The sequence below is a fragment of the Myxine glutinosa genome, chromosome 2 (genome assembly GCF_964187855.1).
Source record: "Myxine glutinosa chromosome 2, kmMyxGlut1.1, whole genome shotgun sequence".
Classification (NCBI taxonomy): domain Eukaryota; kingdom Metazoa; phylum Chordata; class Myxini; order Myxiniformes; family Myxinidae; genus Myxine; species Myxine glutinosa.
In genome coordinates, this window is record NC_136262.1 from 62,539,254 (window position 1) to 62,560,892 (window position 21,639).

Consider the following 21,639-nt stretch of genomic DNA (forward strand, 5'->3'; position numbering starts at 1 on the left):
CATAGAGATGATGTGCTTTACCAAAAAGCTCTAGTTTGGTCTCATATGTCCACATGACTTTCTCCCAGAAGGATTTTGTCTTGTTCAAGTGTGTTTTGGCAAACTCCAGTCGGGCTTTCTTATGTCTCTCTCTCAACAGTGGGGTCCTCCTCGGTCTCCTACCATAGAACCCCCTTTCATTGATTTGGCGACGGATGGTGCGAGTTGAAACTGTCGTACCTTGTGTCTGAAGGTCAGCTTGAATCTGTTTGGTGGTTGATCAAGGTGCTTTCTCCACCATTCGAACAATCCTTCGCTGTAATCTTCCATCAAGTTTTCTCTTGCGGCCACATCCAGGGAGGCTGGCTGGCTACAGTGTCATGGGCCTTAAATCTCCTGGTAGCATTGCGTACGGTGGACACAGGAATATCAAGGTCTCTGGAGATGGACTTGTAGCCTTGAGATTGTCCATGCTAGGCTACAATCTTGTGTCTGACCTCCTCAGACAATTCTCTGGTTTTCTTTATTTTCTGCATGCTCATTGTGGTACACGTAGTGACACAAAACAGCTGAATGACTCCTTTTCTCCATTCAAAATGGTTGAATAAGTGATTTTTATATTGCAGGCACCTGCAACTCACAGCAGGTGAGTTCAATGCAAAAGTAAAGGAGAATCACCTGTTTGAAATCTAATTATTTCTCACAACTTCTAAAATGTGTCAATAACATTGTCTGTGCCATTTTAGGATTTCTGTGATTTAGGACAATTTTTTTTAGCTTTTTTGTTTTGTTCCACTGCAAACCAAAGAAATACATATGTGGATACGAAAATGTTTTTTAATATCAACAATTTTCTGGAAGAAATGGTGCATTATTTGAAAAAAGTGCAAGGGTGCCAATATTTTTTGCCACGACTGTGTGTGTGTATATATACAGTCACGTGAAAAAGTAAGTACACCCCATGTAAAGTTTTGACTTTTTCAACATATTTCAACATACAGCTATTTGATCTTCATTTCAACAATATTAAGAGATATAGGTGATATAATATAACAAGTATCATGAAACATTTACATTTTGTAGTCCATTGTATAATTTAAATAAACATGAATGCAAATTTCGCATGTGGAAAAAGTAAGTACACCCCTACATTTGTCACTACTTCAAATACCTAAAATTCGAATCAGGTGCACCAGTTCAGGTGCCAATGATTACAACATCGTTAGAGAGGATCTTGGAGGAACCTGTCTTATTTAAACCTCAGACATTTAGTTTGGTTTGCTCTTTGTTGTTGAAGTGTGCGGCGTCACCAGCCGAGATCAAAAGAGCTCTCTGAGGCCTTCAGAAAGAAGGTTATAGATGCCCACGAGTCTGGGAAGGGATTTAAAAAGATCTCCAAGCAATTTGAAATCAATCACTCGACTGTCCGGAAGATAATCTACAAGTGGAGAAGATGCTAAACAACTGCCAACTTGTTCAGGCCAGGCCGCCCCAGCAAGTTCAGCCCGAGAGCAGAGACCGCAAGATGCTGAAAGAAGTCTCCAAGAACCCCAGAATGTCATCACGGGACCTACAGGTAGCTCTTGCCACAGTTGATGTCAAAGTGCACGAGTCTACCATTAGAAAGAGGCTGCACAAATTTGATCTACATGGGAGGTGTGCCAGGAGGAAACCTTTGCTGTCCAGAAAGAACATCAGGGCAAGACTAAAGTTTGACAATGAACACCGAGGCAAAGACCAGCACTTCTAGAACAATGTGCTCTGGACAGATGAGTCAAAGGTAGAGCTATTTGGCCACAGTACCAGAAGACATGTTTGGCGAAAACCAAAGACAGCATTTGATGACAAGAACCTGATACCAACTGAGAAGCAAGGTGGTGGAAATATTATGGTTTGGGGCAGCTTTGCTGCATCAGGGCCTGGGCAGCTCACCATCATATAATCCACGATGAATTCTTCATTGTACCAGAGGGTGCTTGAGTATAATGTGAGGCCATCTGTCGGAAAGTTGAAGCTCAACCGAAGGTGGACCTTGCAACATGACAATGACCCTAAACATACCAGTAAATCCAACAAGGAATGGCTGAAAAGAAAGAAATGGAGGGTTCTGGAATGGCCAAGTCAAAGCCCGGATCTAAATCCCATCGAGATGTTGTGGGGGGATTTGAAACGAGCTGTGCATGCAAGAAACCCTCAAACATCGCACAGCTGAAAGAATTCTGCATGGAGGAGTGGGCAAAAATTTCTCCCAGTCGATGTCAGAGACTGGTAGACAGTTATAAGAAACACCTACTTGAGGTTGTTTCTGCCAAAGGGGGCAATACCACCTATTAGAGCCAAGGGTGTACTTAATTTTTCCACATGCGAAATTTGCATTTATGTTTATTTAAATTATACAATAGACTACAAAATGTAAATGTTTCATGATATTTGTTATATTATATCACCTTTATCTATCAATATTGTTGAAATGAAGATCAAATAGCTGTATGTTGAAATATGTTGAAAAAGTCAAAACTTTACATGGGGTGTACTTACTTTTTCACGTGACTGTGTGTATATATATATATATATATATATATATATATATATATATATATATATATATATATATATATATCCAACCTACATCTGGCCCGTGTGACAGGGTATGCAACAAATACCTCCAAACTATCTGGAATATATAGGGTGCTTCAAATAATGTTAACACTTATATGGGACTATATATCTCAGAAGTGTTAACATTTTTTTTGAAGCACCCTGTATAAAGGCTGATGTAAAACTCACAAAGGTGCAATAATTTTATATTAATACACACGGAGAGAAATTCCGATTGTATTGTGACTACAACAACAACAACATGCATTTTAAGGCCATTTTCCCTGCTAGAGCGGGGTTTAGCCTTGCGGGCCCCATGACAATCTTCTCCATTTGCCCTATTTTCTGCATCCCTCCTTGTTAACCCCCTTGCCCGCATTTCGTCTTCCACCATCTTTAGCCAAGTCTTTCTCGGTCTTCCTGTCCTCTACTTCCTTCGACATTCATTTCCATCACTCTTCTCAACGAGTCACTTTCATCCTTCCTCAACACATGACCAAACCATCTCCACCTGTTCATCTTCACAGCATCAATCACAGGCTCTATTCCCATCATCTTTCGCAAATCATCATTTGTCTTCCTCTCTCTCAACGATACTCCGCACATCCACCGAACCATTTGCATTTCCACCCTTTCCAGCCATCGTTGCTGCTCTACGTTCATTACCCATGTCTCGCTCCCATAAATCATAACACTTCTCACACATGCAGCATACACCTTTCCCTTCAGCTTCAACGACACTCCCCTCCTCATCAGCACGCCACTCAATTCCCGAAACTTCTTCCATGGACATCTCACTCCAGCAACCGTTGCCGAGTCTGATCCACCTTCTCCATTCAGCATGTCTCCGAGGTAGCAAAATGTTTTCATACCTTCCAGCTTCATGCCGTCTCCAAGATCCAACTCAACATTTCCTCCATCTGCAGCTCCCTCTGTGCACACCTTACATTTGAATGTAGCTGACACACTGGTTAATGACCCTCTCAGACCACTACATTTTTTATGAACCCACTCAGTGCACATTGTACATTGAATGGAGCTCACTCCGACACCCTTCCTGCACACAGCTCGTGGCCACTTCCCAGTTCTTTCCACCTCATCACATGCTTTACCACTTGCCATCACCTTCGTCTTTCCGATATTCACCTTCAGACCTTTTGTCTCCATACATTCCTTCCACTTGTTCATCTTTTCCTTCAGTCCATCTATACTTTCCGCAATTAACACCAGATCATCTGCATTCAACAACTCCCACGGTAAACCCTCCTTTACATTCTGAGCCAACACCTCCATCACAGCTACAAATAGTAGTGGACTTAGTACCGACCCCTGATGCACTCCCACCTTCAACTCAAACTCACCACTGTTCCCGTCCTTCATCCTTACAGCTGTGCGTGCTCTTTTGTACATTGCCATCACTACTCTGATCAACCATTCCTCCACTCATAACTTCCTCAATGCCCATGTCAATACTTTGCGTGGAACCCCATCGAATGCTTTCTCCAGATCAACAAACCCAAGAAACAACTTCTTCCACTTCTCCATGTACTTCTCCTGCAACTGCCTCACAATAAAGAGCGCGTCTGTCGTTCCTCTTCCTGGCATAAATCCAAATTGCATTTCGTCGATCTTCACCTTCTTCCTTATCCTCCTCTCCAACAACCTTTCCAATACCTTCATTCCATGCTCCAATAACTTTATCGCTCGGTACGAGCCACAGTCCAGAGGGTCGCCTTTACTCTTGTATAGAGGGACGAGGGTACTCAGTTCCCAATCCACTGGAATGCGGCCTTATTTCACCACCAGATTACAGATCTCTGTCATTCTCTTCACACCCCAACTTCCTGCTGCCTTCAACATATCTCCCACAACTCCCGTCGACCCTCCCGCTTTTCTACACTTCATTGCTTTTATCACTTCCTCAACTTCCTTCTCAGTTATCTTCTCTGCCGGTCATAAAACTGGGTTACTCTCTGTGTTGCCATCCCATTCATTCTCTGTATTCAACAGCATTTCCATATATCTTTTCCATCTTCCTTTAATTCCATCTGGGTCCACAACGATTTGTCCCACTTCATCCTTCAAGCAACTCACCCCCATCACATCACACCTCTCTTTCGCTATCTGCTTTTGTTACGTGCTCCTCCCCAACCCCCTGGTCACGGTGTACCTTCGAGCCCTGAGAGGTGTCACAGCAGAAAAATGTGTTATTCTGTATGTCAAAGATCAATGGTGAAGCCACACCAATTGTTACAAACAAACCAGTATTGTATTAAGATCACACAAAAATAACAGTACAACAACAATAGTAATCAATTGTACAACCAATATATATTTCCTATGATGGTACCATCAGGTTCGTACAATATAGCTCACTGGGCTCCAAATGAGCGAAAAGAAGAAGATTCCCAATGTCTCTAATCCCGGCTTCAAGCCAAAGTCGATCCGCTCCAGCGATCGTCAGAACAATGTACAATCGAGACCAGAATCCCGTTGGGTTGGCAGTTACAGTCCTGCTGCCAAAGCTGCGCAAAGGCACCCTCAAGGCGACGGGGAAATTCAAAGACGCCCTCCAGGCGACTGAGAAATCACACCCTCGGGTATGGACGTTTCACGGCTCACAGTCGGCGAACCGCAAATTAACCTTCAAAAGCCACGTTGCACACACACACACCAGATACGTCTGAATGCGGTGAAAACGGCTGAAGCGAAGCAAAGACCTTGCGCAATGCGCAAAGCACGCGAGTCAAAATGGCCGACGGCCCGTACTCGAGACGTAACGGCCCGACGATGATTCTCTTCGGAATCGACTGCAAAACCTGACACGTAGGTTGATCTGTCACCGCGATAATAACTCTGTCGCAGGAATCCCTTTCCTGGGAAACCCAAAGTTCACTCGTGTCTCTTGCTCGCCAACGTTCGCTCCAGACCGCAAAGCAACTATGCTTCTTCTCCGACTCACTCGCTCCGCCTTCTTCTTTTTCCTCTTCCTCTTCGTTGTCGTCCGGTTCCCGATCCGGTTTCCGGTTTCTTTTAACTCTAACTTTTTCACCTTTTGAAAACAGTTCATAAACAATAAACCTTTTGAAAACAATAATAGTACATGGAATCAAAAATGTTTACAGTGGATGAAAACCACCACAACGGAAGTGACGAATCCGTAACACTTTGCAATCCTGAATGCCGCTCTCTGACCCTCTTCTGAATCCAAGCGTTCTCCGAACATTTTCCTACATGTCTCCTGCGCCTTTGCTACCTCTTTCTTTGCAGCCTTCTTGGCTGCCTTATAACTTTCATGCTCTGCTTTTTCTGCTCTGTACGCTTCGCTTTCTGCCACTCCTTGAACTTCTTCCTCTTCTCGTCAATCCTCTTTCCAACTTCATCATCCCACCACCATGTTTCCGAGTGCCTCGGTGGTCCTTTTTTCCATCCACATACCTCACCAACAGCTCCCAACAGACTATCTTTCATTGACATCCAACCACTTTCAAGCTCAACCACATCATCCTCGACCCTACTCAGCCTCTCTTTTAATGCCTCCCTTACTGTCACCTCTTTCAACCTCCACAACTTCATTCTCGGTTGGTACTTCGCCCGCCGAGCTCTCCTCGCACCTTTCACCCTTATGTCGCAGACATCCTTAATACTAATATTAATACTAATACCTTAGACTAATATTTTAAAATGATTATCATCATACTCTGGCCTCATTATTTTAAAAAGTGATAATATTTTGAGAAGTCGTGCTTTTATCACTCTTCTACAGGTATTTATTTTATTTTCCAATAATCGTAATGAGAAAATCTCTCATCTGACCCTTTCCCACTCTCCTATGTTCATCAAAAGTTTTTCAGCAATACGTAGCTTTACTCTTGACAAAATAAATTTAACCGAGTTATAAAAGTGTAATTTCAAGTTGACTTGTCAAAACGATTTCACAGATTGTAATATATTGTGCACATCTTCAATGTTCTGTCTTCTAAACACTGTTGCTTCTTTAAATCATTCAGCATGAAGATTCAAATGTGAAAATGGATTGTCTTTTGGAAATTGTAATCCAGAATACAATGACATGACTAGGATGATGGCCTATGTGCCTTACAGCATGCCTTGTATCCACGGACGTGACCTGCTTCATTTGCGGCATTCTGTTCACAAGTTTTGTAAAGCACTGGATTTGGGATTACGCCACATCTACAATCATCATCCACATCATTGTGACATCAGCAGGCAAGCTATCTTGCAATTGTTCCCATCACTTACTTATTGCTTATACGATCTGATGAAAATCTCATGAGAAATCTTTATTTTGTATTGAAGCTGCCATCAGATGTATCTGCAATCATGTGGACACAACAATTCCCATGATATATTTCATAAGAGTAGGTCATTGGCTGGTACTAGTTATATAAACACTGCCAAAAGTTTAAGTGAAATGGAACACAATATTTAATTTCCCAATATTATGTGAGATTTAATTGCAGTAAAAAGTAAAATTTGCATCTGATCTGATGAGTATGATTCTCTGATGGGAGATGCAATGCTGAAGCACTATCCTGCTGGGAAGGGCAAAACAAAATGCAGTATGTGCGGTGGTTTGTCTCTGTTTTTAGAACGCAAGTCCAGAGCAGGAATTAGGAATTATTTTGCTTGACCACATGCACATATTGACCTGCCGTTTTCTAAAGGCACAATTTAATATTTGAAGTTAATGAGTGTTACCAGATGAGACAGCCAGCTTACTGTCCTTAAAAATGGCATATCTGTGTTGAAGTTAAAATGCTAATTCTTCTTCTTCATTCGTATGCAGCACAAGGCTGACAAGTAGCACCATTGGCTGAGGGTGCCACAGATGTAGTGCCCTCTGCTGGTTAAGGCGGGAATTTGGAAGTTGTTCATGGTGCTATCGATAACTCACCTACTCTTTGCAAAGGACACCATGGGATCTTTAACGACCATCAACGAATGCTGGCAGACGGGACGCCCGTTTAACATACATCTTAATGTAACGTACATCAACGGTAGTCACATTGATGAATCATCCTGCCTGTGAAACCCCAGGGATGGCATTCTACAGCTGGGTCAGGATTCAAACCCAGGCTAGACAGCTTAGAGGTGAGTATGCGTACATCCAGGCCACCATGTAAGCCCAGAAAGTGCTAGCAAAAGGTAGTAACTCGATCAAGTTAGTCAAATGTCAATAAGACACAGGAATCATGGGCCAAATATCATTTTCCTCTTTCTAAGCTTCCATTTTACAAAGCAAAGTTTGCTCCCCTGCCATCCCTTCTCTCACTTAAAATGGCATCACAGCCAACTCTGCTCATGAGATCTTCAAAATCTTGTGTCCCGAACCCCTCTCTCTATACCCACCCTTCCCAGTTGTACCCAACTGCTCCTAGATTATGTGTCTTCTGCACCTCAGAAGGTGGAAAAGTTTCTGGCAAAACCATTAACTCTGACTCTGCAACTGGACAGGATGGCATAAGCACATGTGTCCTAAAACCTGCTCTGCTACTCGTGCACATCCTCTCTCTCTGTCCTTTTCACTGTGTCATCTTCCATCTGCTTGGAAATCACCCAACATCACAGCATTACAAAAAAAGTTGCAAAAACGTATCCTCTCAATTACAGTCCAATTAGCTGACTTCCAATCATCAGCAAGGTCATGTAATCAATCATCGTAGTTGACATAAAATCGTTCCTGTCCTTCAATAGCCTCATCTCAGATCATCAATTCGGATTCAGACCTGGTCATCACACCTTGGGCATGCTGCTTCTACTCTCCCAACAATGGATGGTGACCCTCAATATCAGTCATGAGTTCAGGGCCATCTCGCCAGGCATATCTCGAGCTTTTGATGCAGTCTGGCACCACACCTTGCTCTCCAAACTGTCTGCCTATGGAGTCCAAGGCCAACTCCACTCTTGGATTACTGACTTCCTTCACTCTCGTAGGCAACGTGTGGCTCTCAACAGAACTCTTTCTTCTCCTCTCACTGTCAATGCTGGAGTACCCCAAGGGAGTGTTATAGGCCTCATCCTATTTCTAATGAATGATCGTTTTAAGGCCATTTTCCCCCGCTAGAGCGGGGGTTAGCCTTGCGGGCCCCATGACCTCATGGTTCCCTTTTTGAGGCAATATTTTTATGGCCGGATGCCCTTCCTGACGCCAACCCTTAGTCGCCTCTTACGATGCGCAGGGATACGTTGTACCTATTCTAAACCGGGGTACACACCGGGATCATTCATCCCAGCAAGCTGGTACTCTATTTGCCGACCTCGGAAGGATGACAGGCTGAGTCAACCCCCCTGGCGATAATTCTGTGATCGCCTGGGATTCAAACTCAGGATCCTAGGATCCCAAGCTGGCACCCTAACCGCTAAGCCAACACCAGGCTCCAAGAAATCCTATTTCTAATATTCATCATTAATCTCCCTGACTCTGGAAATCCTCTTTATCTCTTTGCTGATGACCACTCTCTGCCATGACATCCCTCACCCTTCTGCCAGAGGCATTGAGGAAGTTAGGAGTGGAGGAATGGTTGATCAGAGTAGTGATGGCAATGTACAAAAGAGCGCGCACAGCTGTACGGACGAAGGACGGGAACAGTGGTGAGTTTGAGGTGAAGGTGGGAGTGCATCAGGGGTCGGTACTAAGTCCACTACTATTTGTAACTGTGATGGAGGTGCTGGCTCAGAACGTAAAGGAGGGTTTACCATGGGAGTTGTTGTATGCAGATGATCTGGTGTTGATTGCGGAAAGTATGGATGGACTGAAGGAAAAGATGAACACGTGGAAGGAATGTATGGAGACAAAAGGTCTGAAGGTGAATATCGGAAAGACGAAGGTGATGGCAAGTGGTAAAGCATGTGGTGAGGTGGAAAGAACTGGGAAAGTGGCCCTGTGCTGTGTGTAGGAAGGGTGTCGGAGTGAACTCCATCCAGTGTACAATGTGCGCTGAGTGGGTTCATCAAAAATGTAGTGGTCTGAGAGGGTCATTAACCAGTGTGGCAGCTACATTCAAATGTAAGGTGTGCACAGAGGGAGCTGCAGATGGAGGAAATGTTGAGTTGGATCTTGGAGACGGTGTGAAGCTGGAAGGTGTGAAAACATTTTGCTACCTCGGAGACATGCTGAATGGAGAAGGTGGATCAGACTCGGCAACGGTTGCTCGAGTGAGATGTGCATGGAAGAAGTTTCGGGAATTGAGTGGCGTGCTGATGATGAGGGGAGTGTCGTTGAGGCTGAAGGGAAAGGTGTATGCTGCATGTGTGAGAAGTGTTATGATTTATGGGAGCGAGACATGGGTAATGAACGTAGAGCAGCAACGAAGGTTGGAAAGGGTGGAAATGCGAATGGTTCGACGGATGTGCGGAGTATCGTTGAGAGAGAGGAAGACAAATGATGAATTGCGAAAGATGATGGGAATAGAGCCTGTGATTGATGCTGTGAAGAGGAACAGGTTGAGCTGGTTTGGTCATGTGTTGAGGAAGGATGAAAGTGACTGGTTGAGAAGAGTGATGGAAATGAATGTAGAAGGAAGTAGAAGACGGGGAAGACCGAGAAAGACTTGGCTAAAGATGGTGGAAGAAGAAATGCGGGCAAGGGGGTTAACAAGGAGAGATGCAGAAAATAGGGCAAAATGGAGAAGATTGTCATGGGGACCGCAAGGCTAACCCCCGCTCTAGCAGGGAAAATGGCCTTTTAAAATGCATGTTGTGTTGTTGTTGTATCAATGATCTCTCCGACTCTCTGGAAAGCCTCTTTATCTCTTTGCTGATGACTCCACTCTCTGCCATGACATCCCTCACCCTTCTGCCAGACAGCCAGCAGTCTTGCACCCTTTGCCCTCTCCTCAAGCTCACAAAAATTTGAGAAAATCACAAACTGGTCAAACACTTGGAATATGTCTTTCAACCGTGAGAAATCGCACACACTCACTGTACCACAAACCCTCCCTTCTAGTTTCTCAACAACCGGATGGCATTTTTGATCCCCCCTGGCCTGGTATTGTTTAATGACCCAATTGATTTTAACTGTAGACTTACAAAGGACAGAATGACAATTGTCTTGTATGAACAAACTGTAGTACAAAAAGTATCATTACTTAGATCCATCCCATCTTGGTAGATCGAAGAGGTGTTCACTCACTAAAACTCTTGCATTTCACTCTCAGCCATGATCTCTCTTGGGCAAGCCACATTTCAAAGTTGGCCTCCAAAGCCAGATGCTGACTGGGCGTCCTCCGTCGTGCAAAGTCCTTCCTTGGCACACCTGAGGTCCTATCCACCTACAAGGCCTTCATCCACAGATTGATGGAGTACTGCTTTCCCCTCTGGTCTGGCTCCCCTGCCTCTCATCTTGCTCAGCTTGACGCTGTGGAAACCAAGGCTTTCAAGATGATTTGAATCTCTCACGATGAAGATGATTGTATGGGCCTATAACTTTGCCATCACTGACAGGTCGGTGGTCTCTCTGTACTTTTCCGCCTCATTTCTGGTCTTGCACCCTTTGCCCTCTCCATGCTCTATCCCCACCAAGTTTCTGCTGAACGCATGGGGTCCACCAGCAACCCCCTCCTCGTAAAGCTGCATAAATCCAGAACCACTGCTCACCTCCACTCATTTATTCTTCTTTTTTCCCCACCTGTGGAACCACCTTCTGTAGTGGTGTGAGAGAGTTACACTAGCACTCACAACACATACGAACACAGCTGAGTGTGCTCAATGAAAACAGCAATCACTTTGAATCAACTACATTCTCCGGTCGCAACCATGACGTCAACAATCCACACTCCCAGAACGCCCGCTCCTATTCGTTGAAACCCACCTCAAAGCTCATTGGCTAGTTTCAATACTCAGTATCACAGAATACTACACCTTCCACACTCTCTTCATTGTCATTCTTCCCACGAGGTCTTCAAGCCAGCTGTTCACCATCTCAAGTCGTCCTCCATCCAAAGCCATGATCTTTCGATACCTTTTAAACCAACCCCCCACTCCTCCCAAAATTTGCTTATGTATCTATATCTTGTCAACCCCTTGCGTTCTCCCCTACACCTCACCGTTACCTGCATCCCTTGTTTGTCTGTCTCTGTCTATTTTCTCTCTTGGCCCTGCTGTTGGCTTTTCCCCTTTCTCCTGCTCTTCCCTTTATGTTGAGTTTTCGTCTGTTATGTGTCCTTGCTCTCGGGTGAGGATCAATGGGTGAGATTGGGGGTCTGTCGCATCATAGTAAAAACTGAAAAAAGTTCATGACTGTTTTACTGTATTGAACGAGTATTGATGAATCATTATACAAATCCATGTTTGCTTATTCAGGCCATACGCAAAATGCTACATCGACATCCTTCTTGGTTTCTTGGTGTAATTTTGCATTTTGTTGATGAACTTCTCGAATGCAGTGTGATCACTTTTCGTGACTTCCAGTGAGAGTCTGGCACTTCCGGTCCTTCAATTGATAATGCTCATTCGTTCATTTACATGATTAGATGGAAGGGTGACTTCATTCGGAAACACCAAATTATATTTATTGAACAAAAAAAAACAATCAACTAGAGCTGCTGTGACTGGAAGTAACAGAGATGAACCCCCAACTTCTCTCATTTTGGGAAACGGAGCACAAAGATCAGGTGGCGACACTCCTGACGATCGAAAAACAGAAGTTGAAGTGAAATCTTCATTCATTCCTAGTATGAGATTCAACTCTGTGTTCAAATTCTTTATTCGGTCCTGGTAGCCCACAGACGGTCCAGAGCTGGGTATGCCTCACTCAGTCAACTATTGGTGTTTTATAATCAAATGAAAGACCGAATAATGCGTTGGAATCATGAGAATAGGCAGAGTCATCGGGGGGGGAACCCGGATAGGATTTGGGACAGGTATCTGTAAAAACTACGTCGAGGTTCAGTAGATTTCAGAAATCACTGATTTCTGCTTCCAATTGCTTTCAATTGACTTGAACAAACACTTTTGTCCTCATCACTTTGGGATTTAATATGAAGGCCTTCATCAGAAAACTTCCCGACTGACGTCTTTGCTTCTTCCAGTATGATTTCAATAGATATCTCTCTGATTGATCAAAGTGTAGCTTCTATTGCTGGACAAAGATCGACTACTCTTGTACCAGATGTTTTAGAAAGTATTGTTTAATGACCCAATGGATTTTAACGGGAGGCTTATGAAGGACAGAATGACAATTGTTTTATCTGAACAAACTGTAGCAGCAAAAGTATCACTACTGAGATTCATCCCATCTTGGCAGATACTTTCCAAAGCCAGTAATAAATGTTTGCAGTAATTCCAAGACTATGGTCAGATCGCTCTTGAGAAAGCCAGCAGGTTTAACCAGGTCGTACTGACTTGAACTTTATTCTCAGAGCATCTTCTATTTCCTCCCAAGAAGTTCTCATTTTGGACTCTTGTTGAAAAAGAAAGAATATAATGAAGACATTAAATATATGGCTCTTTTAACATCCTTTGAAAATTCCGCAGCTCGTGCGAGTGCTCGATGGGGTACATGGCCTTTGTAGTGTGTATAAGAGTGATTGGGATTACACTTTTCTCTGAACAAAGCTTGTACTCCATCATGTCTTACAGAGTCTCCATCATGTCTTACAGAGTCTCCATCATGTCTTACAGAGTCTCCATCATGTCTTACAGAGTCTCCATCATGTCTTACAGAGTCTCCATCATGTCTTACAGAGTCTCCATCATGTCTTACAGAGTCTCCATCATGTCTTACAGAGTCTCAATCATGTCTTACAGAGTCTCCATCATGTCTTACAGAGTCTCCATCATGTCTTACAGAGTCTCCATCATGTCTTACAGAGTCTCCATCATGTCTTACAGAGTCTCCATCATGCCTTACAGAGTCTCCATCATGTCTTACAGAGTCTCCATCATGCCTTACAGAGTCTCCATCATGTCTTACAGAGTCTCCATCATGTCTTACAGAGTCTCCATCATGTCTTACAGAGTCTCCATCATGTCTTAGAGTCTCCATCATGTCTTACAGAGTCTCCATCATGTCTTAGAGTCTCCATCATGTCTTACAGAGTCTCCATCATGTCTTACAGAGTCTCAATCATGTCTTACAGAGTCTCCATCATGTCTTACAGAGTCTCCATCATGTCTTACAGAGTCTCCATCATGTCTTACAGAGTCTCCATCATGTCTTACAGAGTCTCCATCATGTCTTACAGAGTCTCCATCATGTCTTACAGAGTCTCCATCATGCCTTACAGAGTCTCCATCATGTCTTACAGAGTCTCAATCATGTCTTACAGAGTCTCCATCATGTCTTACAGAGTCTCCATCATGTCTTGCAGAGTCTCCATCATGTCTTGCAGAGTCTCCATCATGTCTTGCAGAGTCTCCATCATGTCTTACAGAGTCTCCATCATGTCTTACAGAGTCTCCATCATGTCTTACAGAGTCTCCATCATGTCTTACAGAGTCTCCATCATGTCTTACAGAGTCTCCATCATGTCTTACAGAGTCTCCATCATGTCTTACAGAGTCCCCATCATGTCTTACAGAGTCCCCATCATGTCTTACAGAGTCCCCATCATGTCTTACAGAGTCTCCATCATGTCTTTGCAGCTCCATCAAATACACAAACAGCCATCTGTTTAGGGTCTAATTTACAAGCATGAGACATGAATGCAAAACCCGCACCCCAAAAAAAAAAATTTGTTGGTTATGTGAAAAATCAAAGCTAACCAGAGAGACTGAAAGCCTTGAACATCCCACCCTTAAAGTACAGGAGAAAAGGCTGATGTGTTGCAGGTTTTCGGAATTATAAGGCAATTCGACAAGATTCCAGAGAAGCATTTCTTCAGCAGACTGCAGTGCAACCGTACATGAATTCAAATTCTTTAAGAGCAACTGCAGGAAAGAGATAAGGAAAAACACATCCAGCTGGAGAATAGTCACACCTCGGAACAGTTATCCCAAGAGAAGTAGTCATGAGCACCACTATAAACCAGTATAAATCCATCTCTAATCTTCCCCCATTCAAAACCCTGATCTTTTCTACCCCCGTTAATTCACCCCAGATCTACTTTTTTGAAATACCGACTTATTTCCTGGAAGTCCTAGCAGTGTCCATATGTTTTTTTTAACTCTCCCCCCCCCCCCCTTCCCATGCCTCCTCCCCCAAAGCCCTCTCCCTCCCACAGATCTCCCAATGTCCCTGCTCTCCATCTTGTTCTCACGCTCCCTTTATCATGTTTTATGTGTCAGTTTGCCTTTTTGTGATCAATGTTAGCTCTTACACGAGCCTCGATCTTGTATAAAATAATAATAATAATAATAATAATCCAACTAGGAAAGGTGCTGGAAGAATGACACTTTGAAGTATCCAATTTGGGCAACCAAACAACCAACACCAAATGTGATAGTTGATTGCTGGAGGGAGTGGGGGAGGGGAAGAGATGGGGGTTGGAAACTAATAGCACCCCCCCGCCGACCCCCCCCCCCCCAAAGACCCCCCACCCAGGGTAATAGTTAAAATTTGGGCCGAAATGAGAACGCAGGTTAAACAGCTTAAAGGTACATATTGTTGCGGATCCCATGTTCGTCGACGTACTAAGGGGGGTTTATGACCCCGTTCCCCCTCGAACTCCGGTTCCACAGGCCGTTGACCCAAGTGACTAAACTCGTGATCGACGGGTTGCTAAGCAACTCCTCCGATCGCCAACCTCCCAGCCATGCACCGAAGAGTTTGCTGGTCAATTAATCCCAAATACCTTCAAGACATGCGACCGAAGAAACCGGGGATCGAACCCTCGCTTCCCACACTTTATTGTGTGCCGAGCGGATTTGTATGGTGTGGAAAGCGGCGTTACCTGACGTGATTTACAGACCTGATTCAAGCCAAATTCGGTCTCAGATAATGCTACGCCAATGGAGAAAAGACGTACCCGAACTGGTTTGAAAGTAACAACAAAAATGTACAGCCTTTTATTTAGAAGGCAAATAGAAAAAGAGACGAAGATGCAACCTTATTCATTCCTTACCTACAATAAACCCCACAGGTGCCTTTACACACTCACACACACAGGGGAATGACACACTGGTTATTCTCGTACTGATGTACGTGCTGGGATTGACTCGATGGTGGCCACTTGGTCTGGTGTGCGCAGCGCGCAGCTCGATCCTCGATCCGAACGTGCAGCTTGGATGAGGTAAGGTCCGAAGGACGAACCGCCGCCTCAAAGTCAGCATGGACGAACTTCAGCACAGGTTGCACAAGCTGCAACGCAGGCCGGGCTAGATTCACCGCAGGTGGGACGACCAGCTTCAAGATGAGTCGTGGGAGGGGCCAACGCTTGCAGGTCCACCGGATCAGAGCAAGAGATCGGCGAAGAGTGATGGGTGTCGGGCATCGACACAAAAAGCAAGAGGAGTGTCGTCGGCGAAGCAAAATGCAAGAGGGCGATGGGTGGGGGTTTTTATCTGAGCCCAAAAGCTTCCAGAATGTTCCACAGCCTCCCATTGGCTGAGGTTGGTCACGTGCTGGCTTTCAATCCGTCCTCTTCCTAGGAAGGTTTCAGTCCTCCTTCCCTCTTTCATTCGGGGAGGTTTCACAACCCATTGGTCACTTGCTGGTGACGTGTCCCCGACCCCTCATTGGTCACGTGGGCTTCGCTTTTGGCCACGCCCTCCCTTACTTCAAAATGGCTTCCCTCCACCACACGGAGGTTTGAAATCCTGCCTAAATCAACGCATATTGGTGTGGATTATTACACAATGGAAAGGGGCTAATCTTTACATTCAATAAGAAATAACAAACTACTGCAGGCTACATGTTGTCATGCAATTAATTATAGGGGGTTTGCCTTTATGGCAAAACCGCAACAATATGCTTGTCTAGATTCTAGAAGCTATCCTGCCAGCCTGATAATAAGAACAATGATATAATAGCAATAAACATGATCATTACGTCCTCCACCGAAGGTGGACGGAGGTTATGTTTTCACCCCTGTCTGTTTGTCTGCCTGTGAACAGGATATTTCAAAATTTTGTGGATGGATTCGGACGAAACTAGGTGGACAGGTTGGGTATGTGACAACGAAGAATTGATGAGATTTTTGTGACGATCCAGATCTGGACCTGAGAATTTTAAAAGTGATTCTTCACCATTAAGTGATAGGGCCAAAGTGATACCAGTATATAGCTCACAATATCTCAAAAAGTTATGGATGCATTCGGACGAAACTGAGTTGACAGGTTCAGTGTGTGACAAGGAAGAATTTATTAGATTTTGGTTAAGGTCTGGATGCAGATCCGGCCCATCAGTGGGATACAAAACGTAAACTTTTCAGCCTTGTGAAGGTATGCTCTCCACTGAGTGCTGTTCTAGTTATATCTACAATCATCATTGTTACCATTTTATTTCTGTTGCCTTAGTTTTATAATTACCTGAAAAGGAGGAAAATTCATGTCTTTTCTTTTTTGCTTTTCTTACCTCTTCCTTTTTTATAATGTGCTTTGGTATTTAGCTTTTAAATGAATAGTGCTATATAATGTTTTCAGATAATTTTGCAAATTTGTGTTCCAGTAATGAGGGCGTTTCCACTGGTGTGGCAGTGGTGGACTGTACTGGGTGAGTTGAGGGACTCAAGGGAACTACTTTAAAGTTTTGGTCTAGACAAGTAGTCATTGAGATGAAGTTCGATAAAATATATGGCAGTTATCTTGGCCATACAATATCGAGGCTCATGGAAGAACAAGGTGACCAAAGGTAAAAAGGCAACGTACTGACAGTGTGGCCACAGCTAGACACAATTAAGCAAGAGGAATAAAAGAACAGGTAAAGGAGAGAGAGAGAGAGAGAGAGAGAGAGAGAGAGAGAGAGAGAGAGAGAGAGAGAGAGAGAGAGAGAGAGAGAGAAGGAGAAGGAGAAGGAGAAGGAGAAGGAGAAGGAGAAGGAGAAGAAGAAGAAAAAGGGGGGGGGGGAGGGAAGGAAGAAACACAGCAACCTGTATGTAATATAATGGGGTTAATGGGAGTAAAAAAAAAGGTCATGGGTAAGGATGGGGGATGTTGTACCACCCACCTGCTTGAAGCCTGGGAGAGAATAGTGGGATTGAACAGCATCAGAAAGGCGTGGGGGGTGGGGGAGGGAGGGGATGAAACCCACATTTATACAGGAAGTAACATCCACACTCGTCAAAACATTTTGGGTAAAACCACGATGGGAGCCAAAATACTTACATGTGTTGGGGAGCAGATAAATATGCATAAAGTTTCGTATCGATCTGTTAAGCAGTTTTGAAGATTTTTTTTACATTTAAAAAAATAATCCAATATGGCCACCAGACCACGTAACAGATGATGTCATAAATTTGATTATCCACTCGCATAAGGTCGTAGATCAGATATATTAAGTTTCAGATTTTTCAGACAAGGATTTTGATTCAAATAATAATGGCTGGAATACCACTTTACTGATGACGTCATTGTTACCCCCCTGGAGAGTTGATGACATATACCAAGTTTCAATTTTATTCAGAGAAAATTATGTCCAAAATTTTTCCTTTAATCCAATATGGCTGCCAATCCATGTGACATATGACATCAGAGTTATCAATAAAATATTCTCCATGGGGAGTCTCTTTTATGTTTAAAGTTTCGTATTGATCGGGCAAGTGCTTTTAGAGAGAGAAAAAAAGTTAAAGCGAAAATATATAGATGTGGACACACACACACACACACACACACACACACACACACACACACACACACACACACACACACACACACACACACACACACACACGAATACATCGAGATCTGGGAGGGCTCCATTCCACCTTATGAAACCCGCATTTAGAGGTAACAACCAACGACACACAAAAGTGTTGCAACCCGTTCAGACCGAGACTAATAAGAAAGTGAGGCAAGCAATATGCTGATAATGTTCATGTATCCTGTCTCGGGTCTTCCATGAGCTTTAAGAACTGGAGAAAAAGTCCACAACTACCTTAAACTACCCTCATTATTGGAAAAAAAAGCCCAACAACAACTGATACAAGAGGTGCTCAAGATGTTCTATGAACGATTCAAAATAGTGACAGACATGTCAGCTTTTCACTTCCAATATATAAGTACATATTGTGGCGGGCACATGGAGCAATAATTCCACGCACCAGTGGGTGGCGCGAGCGCCCAGGCGGAGACCAATGGCACATGCTCCGACCTTCGACCGAGCGGCCACGCCAGGGGACTAGGCATGGCCTCGGCACATATATGCGGGCTCTAAGCTCGAGCCCGCCCAGTGCTGCAGTTCCAGCTTTGATAATAAAGACTCTTTTGGTTTTATCAAACGCGTTGTGGCCTACCTCTTTGGCAAGCAAGTTGTGTGCGCAGCACCACACTTCACTGGTGACCCCGATTGGTTCAGCCGTTGCTGACCACCGAACGCGCCATGGCCAACAACGCCGTCGCGGTAAAACTCCCAGAGTTTTGGGAAGCACAGGCGGATGTGTGGTTCATGCAGGCCGAAGCGCAATTTCAGCTTCGAGGCATAACGGCGGACGAGACCCGTTACTACCACATGGTCGCCGCCCTCGGGCCCGGCACTGCCGCCCGAGTCGTGTCCATCCTGCGGCACCCGCCGGTCGACCACAAGTACGGGGCGCTCAAACGTCTCCTCATCGCCACGTTCGGCCTCACGGAGATCGAACGGGCCGACCGCCTCCTGGACCTTCCCGAACTCGGCGACACACGACCATCCGTGCGGATGGATTATATGCTGTCGCTGCTGGGTGACCAAGCCCCGGATTTCTTATTCCGGGCGCTTTTCCTATGCCAGCTACCTCTACAGGTACGCCTCGCGCTGGCCGGTTCCAAAATATGGGAACCCCGCGCCCTGGCCGTAGAGGCCGACAAGTTCTTCGCGGCTTGCGACACGGGGTCGAGTTACGGTGCGGCCGTCGTGGATCCCGAGGCAGATGCTACTGTGTCCCTCGTGGCTGCTGCCGCGCCCCGCCCACCACCACCGAAGCCGAGAACACCGCGGCCGCCGCGGCCGCCACCGCCCCCGCAAGCCTGGTGCTATTTCCACGCCAGGTTCGGCCACAAGGCTAAGAAGTGTTGCCCGCCGTGCTCGTTTGACAAGTCGGGAAACGACCGGGCCGGCGCTCGTTAGCGGCCCTGAGCGTCGGCCATTCCGGCAGCCTCCTATTCATCATGGACACCTTGTCCGGCCACCGTTTCCTCTGCGATACAGGAGCGCAGGTAAGCATCATCCCAGCCTACACGTCCGACAAGCGAACCGCGGGCAGGGGCCCTGCGTTGCTTGCCGCCAACGGTACACCCATCCGCACATTCGGGAAGCGCTGCCTCTCCCTGCGGTTCGGAGGGCAGCGCTTTCAATGGTCGTTCGTGACCGCCAGCATGCCCATGGCATTGCTCGGTGCGGACTTCCTATGTGCGCATGGGTTGTTGGTCGACGTGAAGCGCAGATGGCTCGTCCAGGCCGAAACCTTTAGCTCGCTCGCTTGTTCGCTGAGCAGCTCGTTGAGCGGCTCACTGAGCGGCTCACCGAGCGGCTTGCCAAGCGGCTTGCTGGACGGTTCCGTCCCGGCGAGTTTAGTTTGCACGCTTCCGGCAGCGGACGACTTTACTCACCTCCTCGCCAGTTTCCCGGCCCTCACGCGGCCCACCTTCTCACCGGTGGCCGTTAAAAACGGGGTGGAGCATCACATCCCCACGGTCGGGCCGCCGGTCTATGCCCCGGCACGCCGACTCGAGCCCATGAAGCTCGCAGTGGGGAAAGCGGAGTTCGCCATGCTGGAGCGGCTGGGTATCGTGCGGCGCTCCAACAGCGCGTGGGCTTCCCCACTGCCCATCGTGCCGAAGCCCGGCAGGGGATGGCGGCCGTGCGGGGACTACCGCCGGCTCAACGATGCCACCACCCCCGACCGCTACCCCGTCCCACACATTCAGGACTTTTCCGCCCGGTTGGCCAACACGACCGTGTTTTCAAAGGTGGACCTCATCCGGGGCTACCATCAGGTCCCCATCCAACCGGACGACGTCCCGAAGACGGCCGTCATCACCCCTTTCGGCCTCTTCAAATTTCTAAGGATGCCCTTCGGGTTGAAGAATGCGGCTCAGGCGTTCCAGCGGCTTATGGATAGCGTCTTGCGTGACTTACCTTTCCTGTTCGTCTACCTGGACGACATCCTAGTCACGAGCGTGTCCCAGGAGGACCACCTGCTCCACCTCCGCACGCTTTTCGAACGCCTGGGCCAGCATGGCCTCATCATCAACCCTGCCAAGTGCCGTTTCGGTGTCACCACCATCGACCTCTTGGGGCACCGCATCACCGAGCACGGGGCCGTCCCTTTACCGGCCAAGGTGGAGGCGGTCAGGGCTTTCCCGTGGCCCCGCACGATCAAGGGGCTCCAGGAGTTCCTGGGCATGGTAAACTTTTACCACCGCTTCGTGCCCCACGTCGCCCGGCTCCTCCGCCCCGAGCACGAGGCCCTTCGGGGCAAGCCGGGCAAAGGTGACATCGCATGGTCGGAGTCGATGGCCGCGGCGTTCGCGGGCGCAAAGCTGGCTCTGGCCGACGCCACCATGCTGGCGCACCCGGCGCCCGATGCACCGATCGCCCTCACCACCGACGCGTCGGACTACGCGGTGGGCACGGTGCACGAGCAATGGGTGCGTGGTGCTTGGCAACCGCTGGCGTTTTTTAGCCGGCAGCTTCGCCCGCACGAACGCCGGTACAGCACCTTCGACCGCGAGCTGCTCGGGCTCCACCTGGCGGTCCGACACTTCCACCACCTGCTGGAGGGCCGCCCGTTCACGGCCTTCATTGACCACAAGCCCCTTGTGTTCGCGATGGCCAAGGTCGCCGAGCCATGGTCGGCACGGCAGCAGCGACACCTCTCTGCCGTGTCCGAGTACACGACGGACATCCGTCACGTGGCGGGTAAGGACTACCCAGTGGCGGATTGCCTTTCCCGGTCCGTCGTGCACGCGGTCCACCTCGGGGTCGACTATGCCCGGATGGCGGAGGCCCAGACCGCCGACCCCGGC

General features: G+C 46.6%; 1 protein-coding gene across 2 annotated transcripts in view; it reads left to right on the forward strand.

Moving 5' to 3' along the window:
• Nucleotides 1-21,639, forward strand: part of TMEM244 (transmembrane protein 244) — a 147,897-nt gene that overhangs the window by 121,205 nt on the left and 5,053 nt on the right. For both annotated transcript variants that reach the window (XM_078773378.1, XM_078773377.1), the window contains 2 exons: nt 6,682-6,807; nt 17,147-17,191. In XM_078773378.1, the coding sequence (XP_078629504.1) occupies nt 6,682-6,807; nt 17,147-17,191 (171 nt within the window). The remainder of the gene's footprint in view (nt 1-6,681; nt 6,808-17,146; nt 17,192-21,639) is intronic.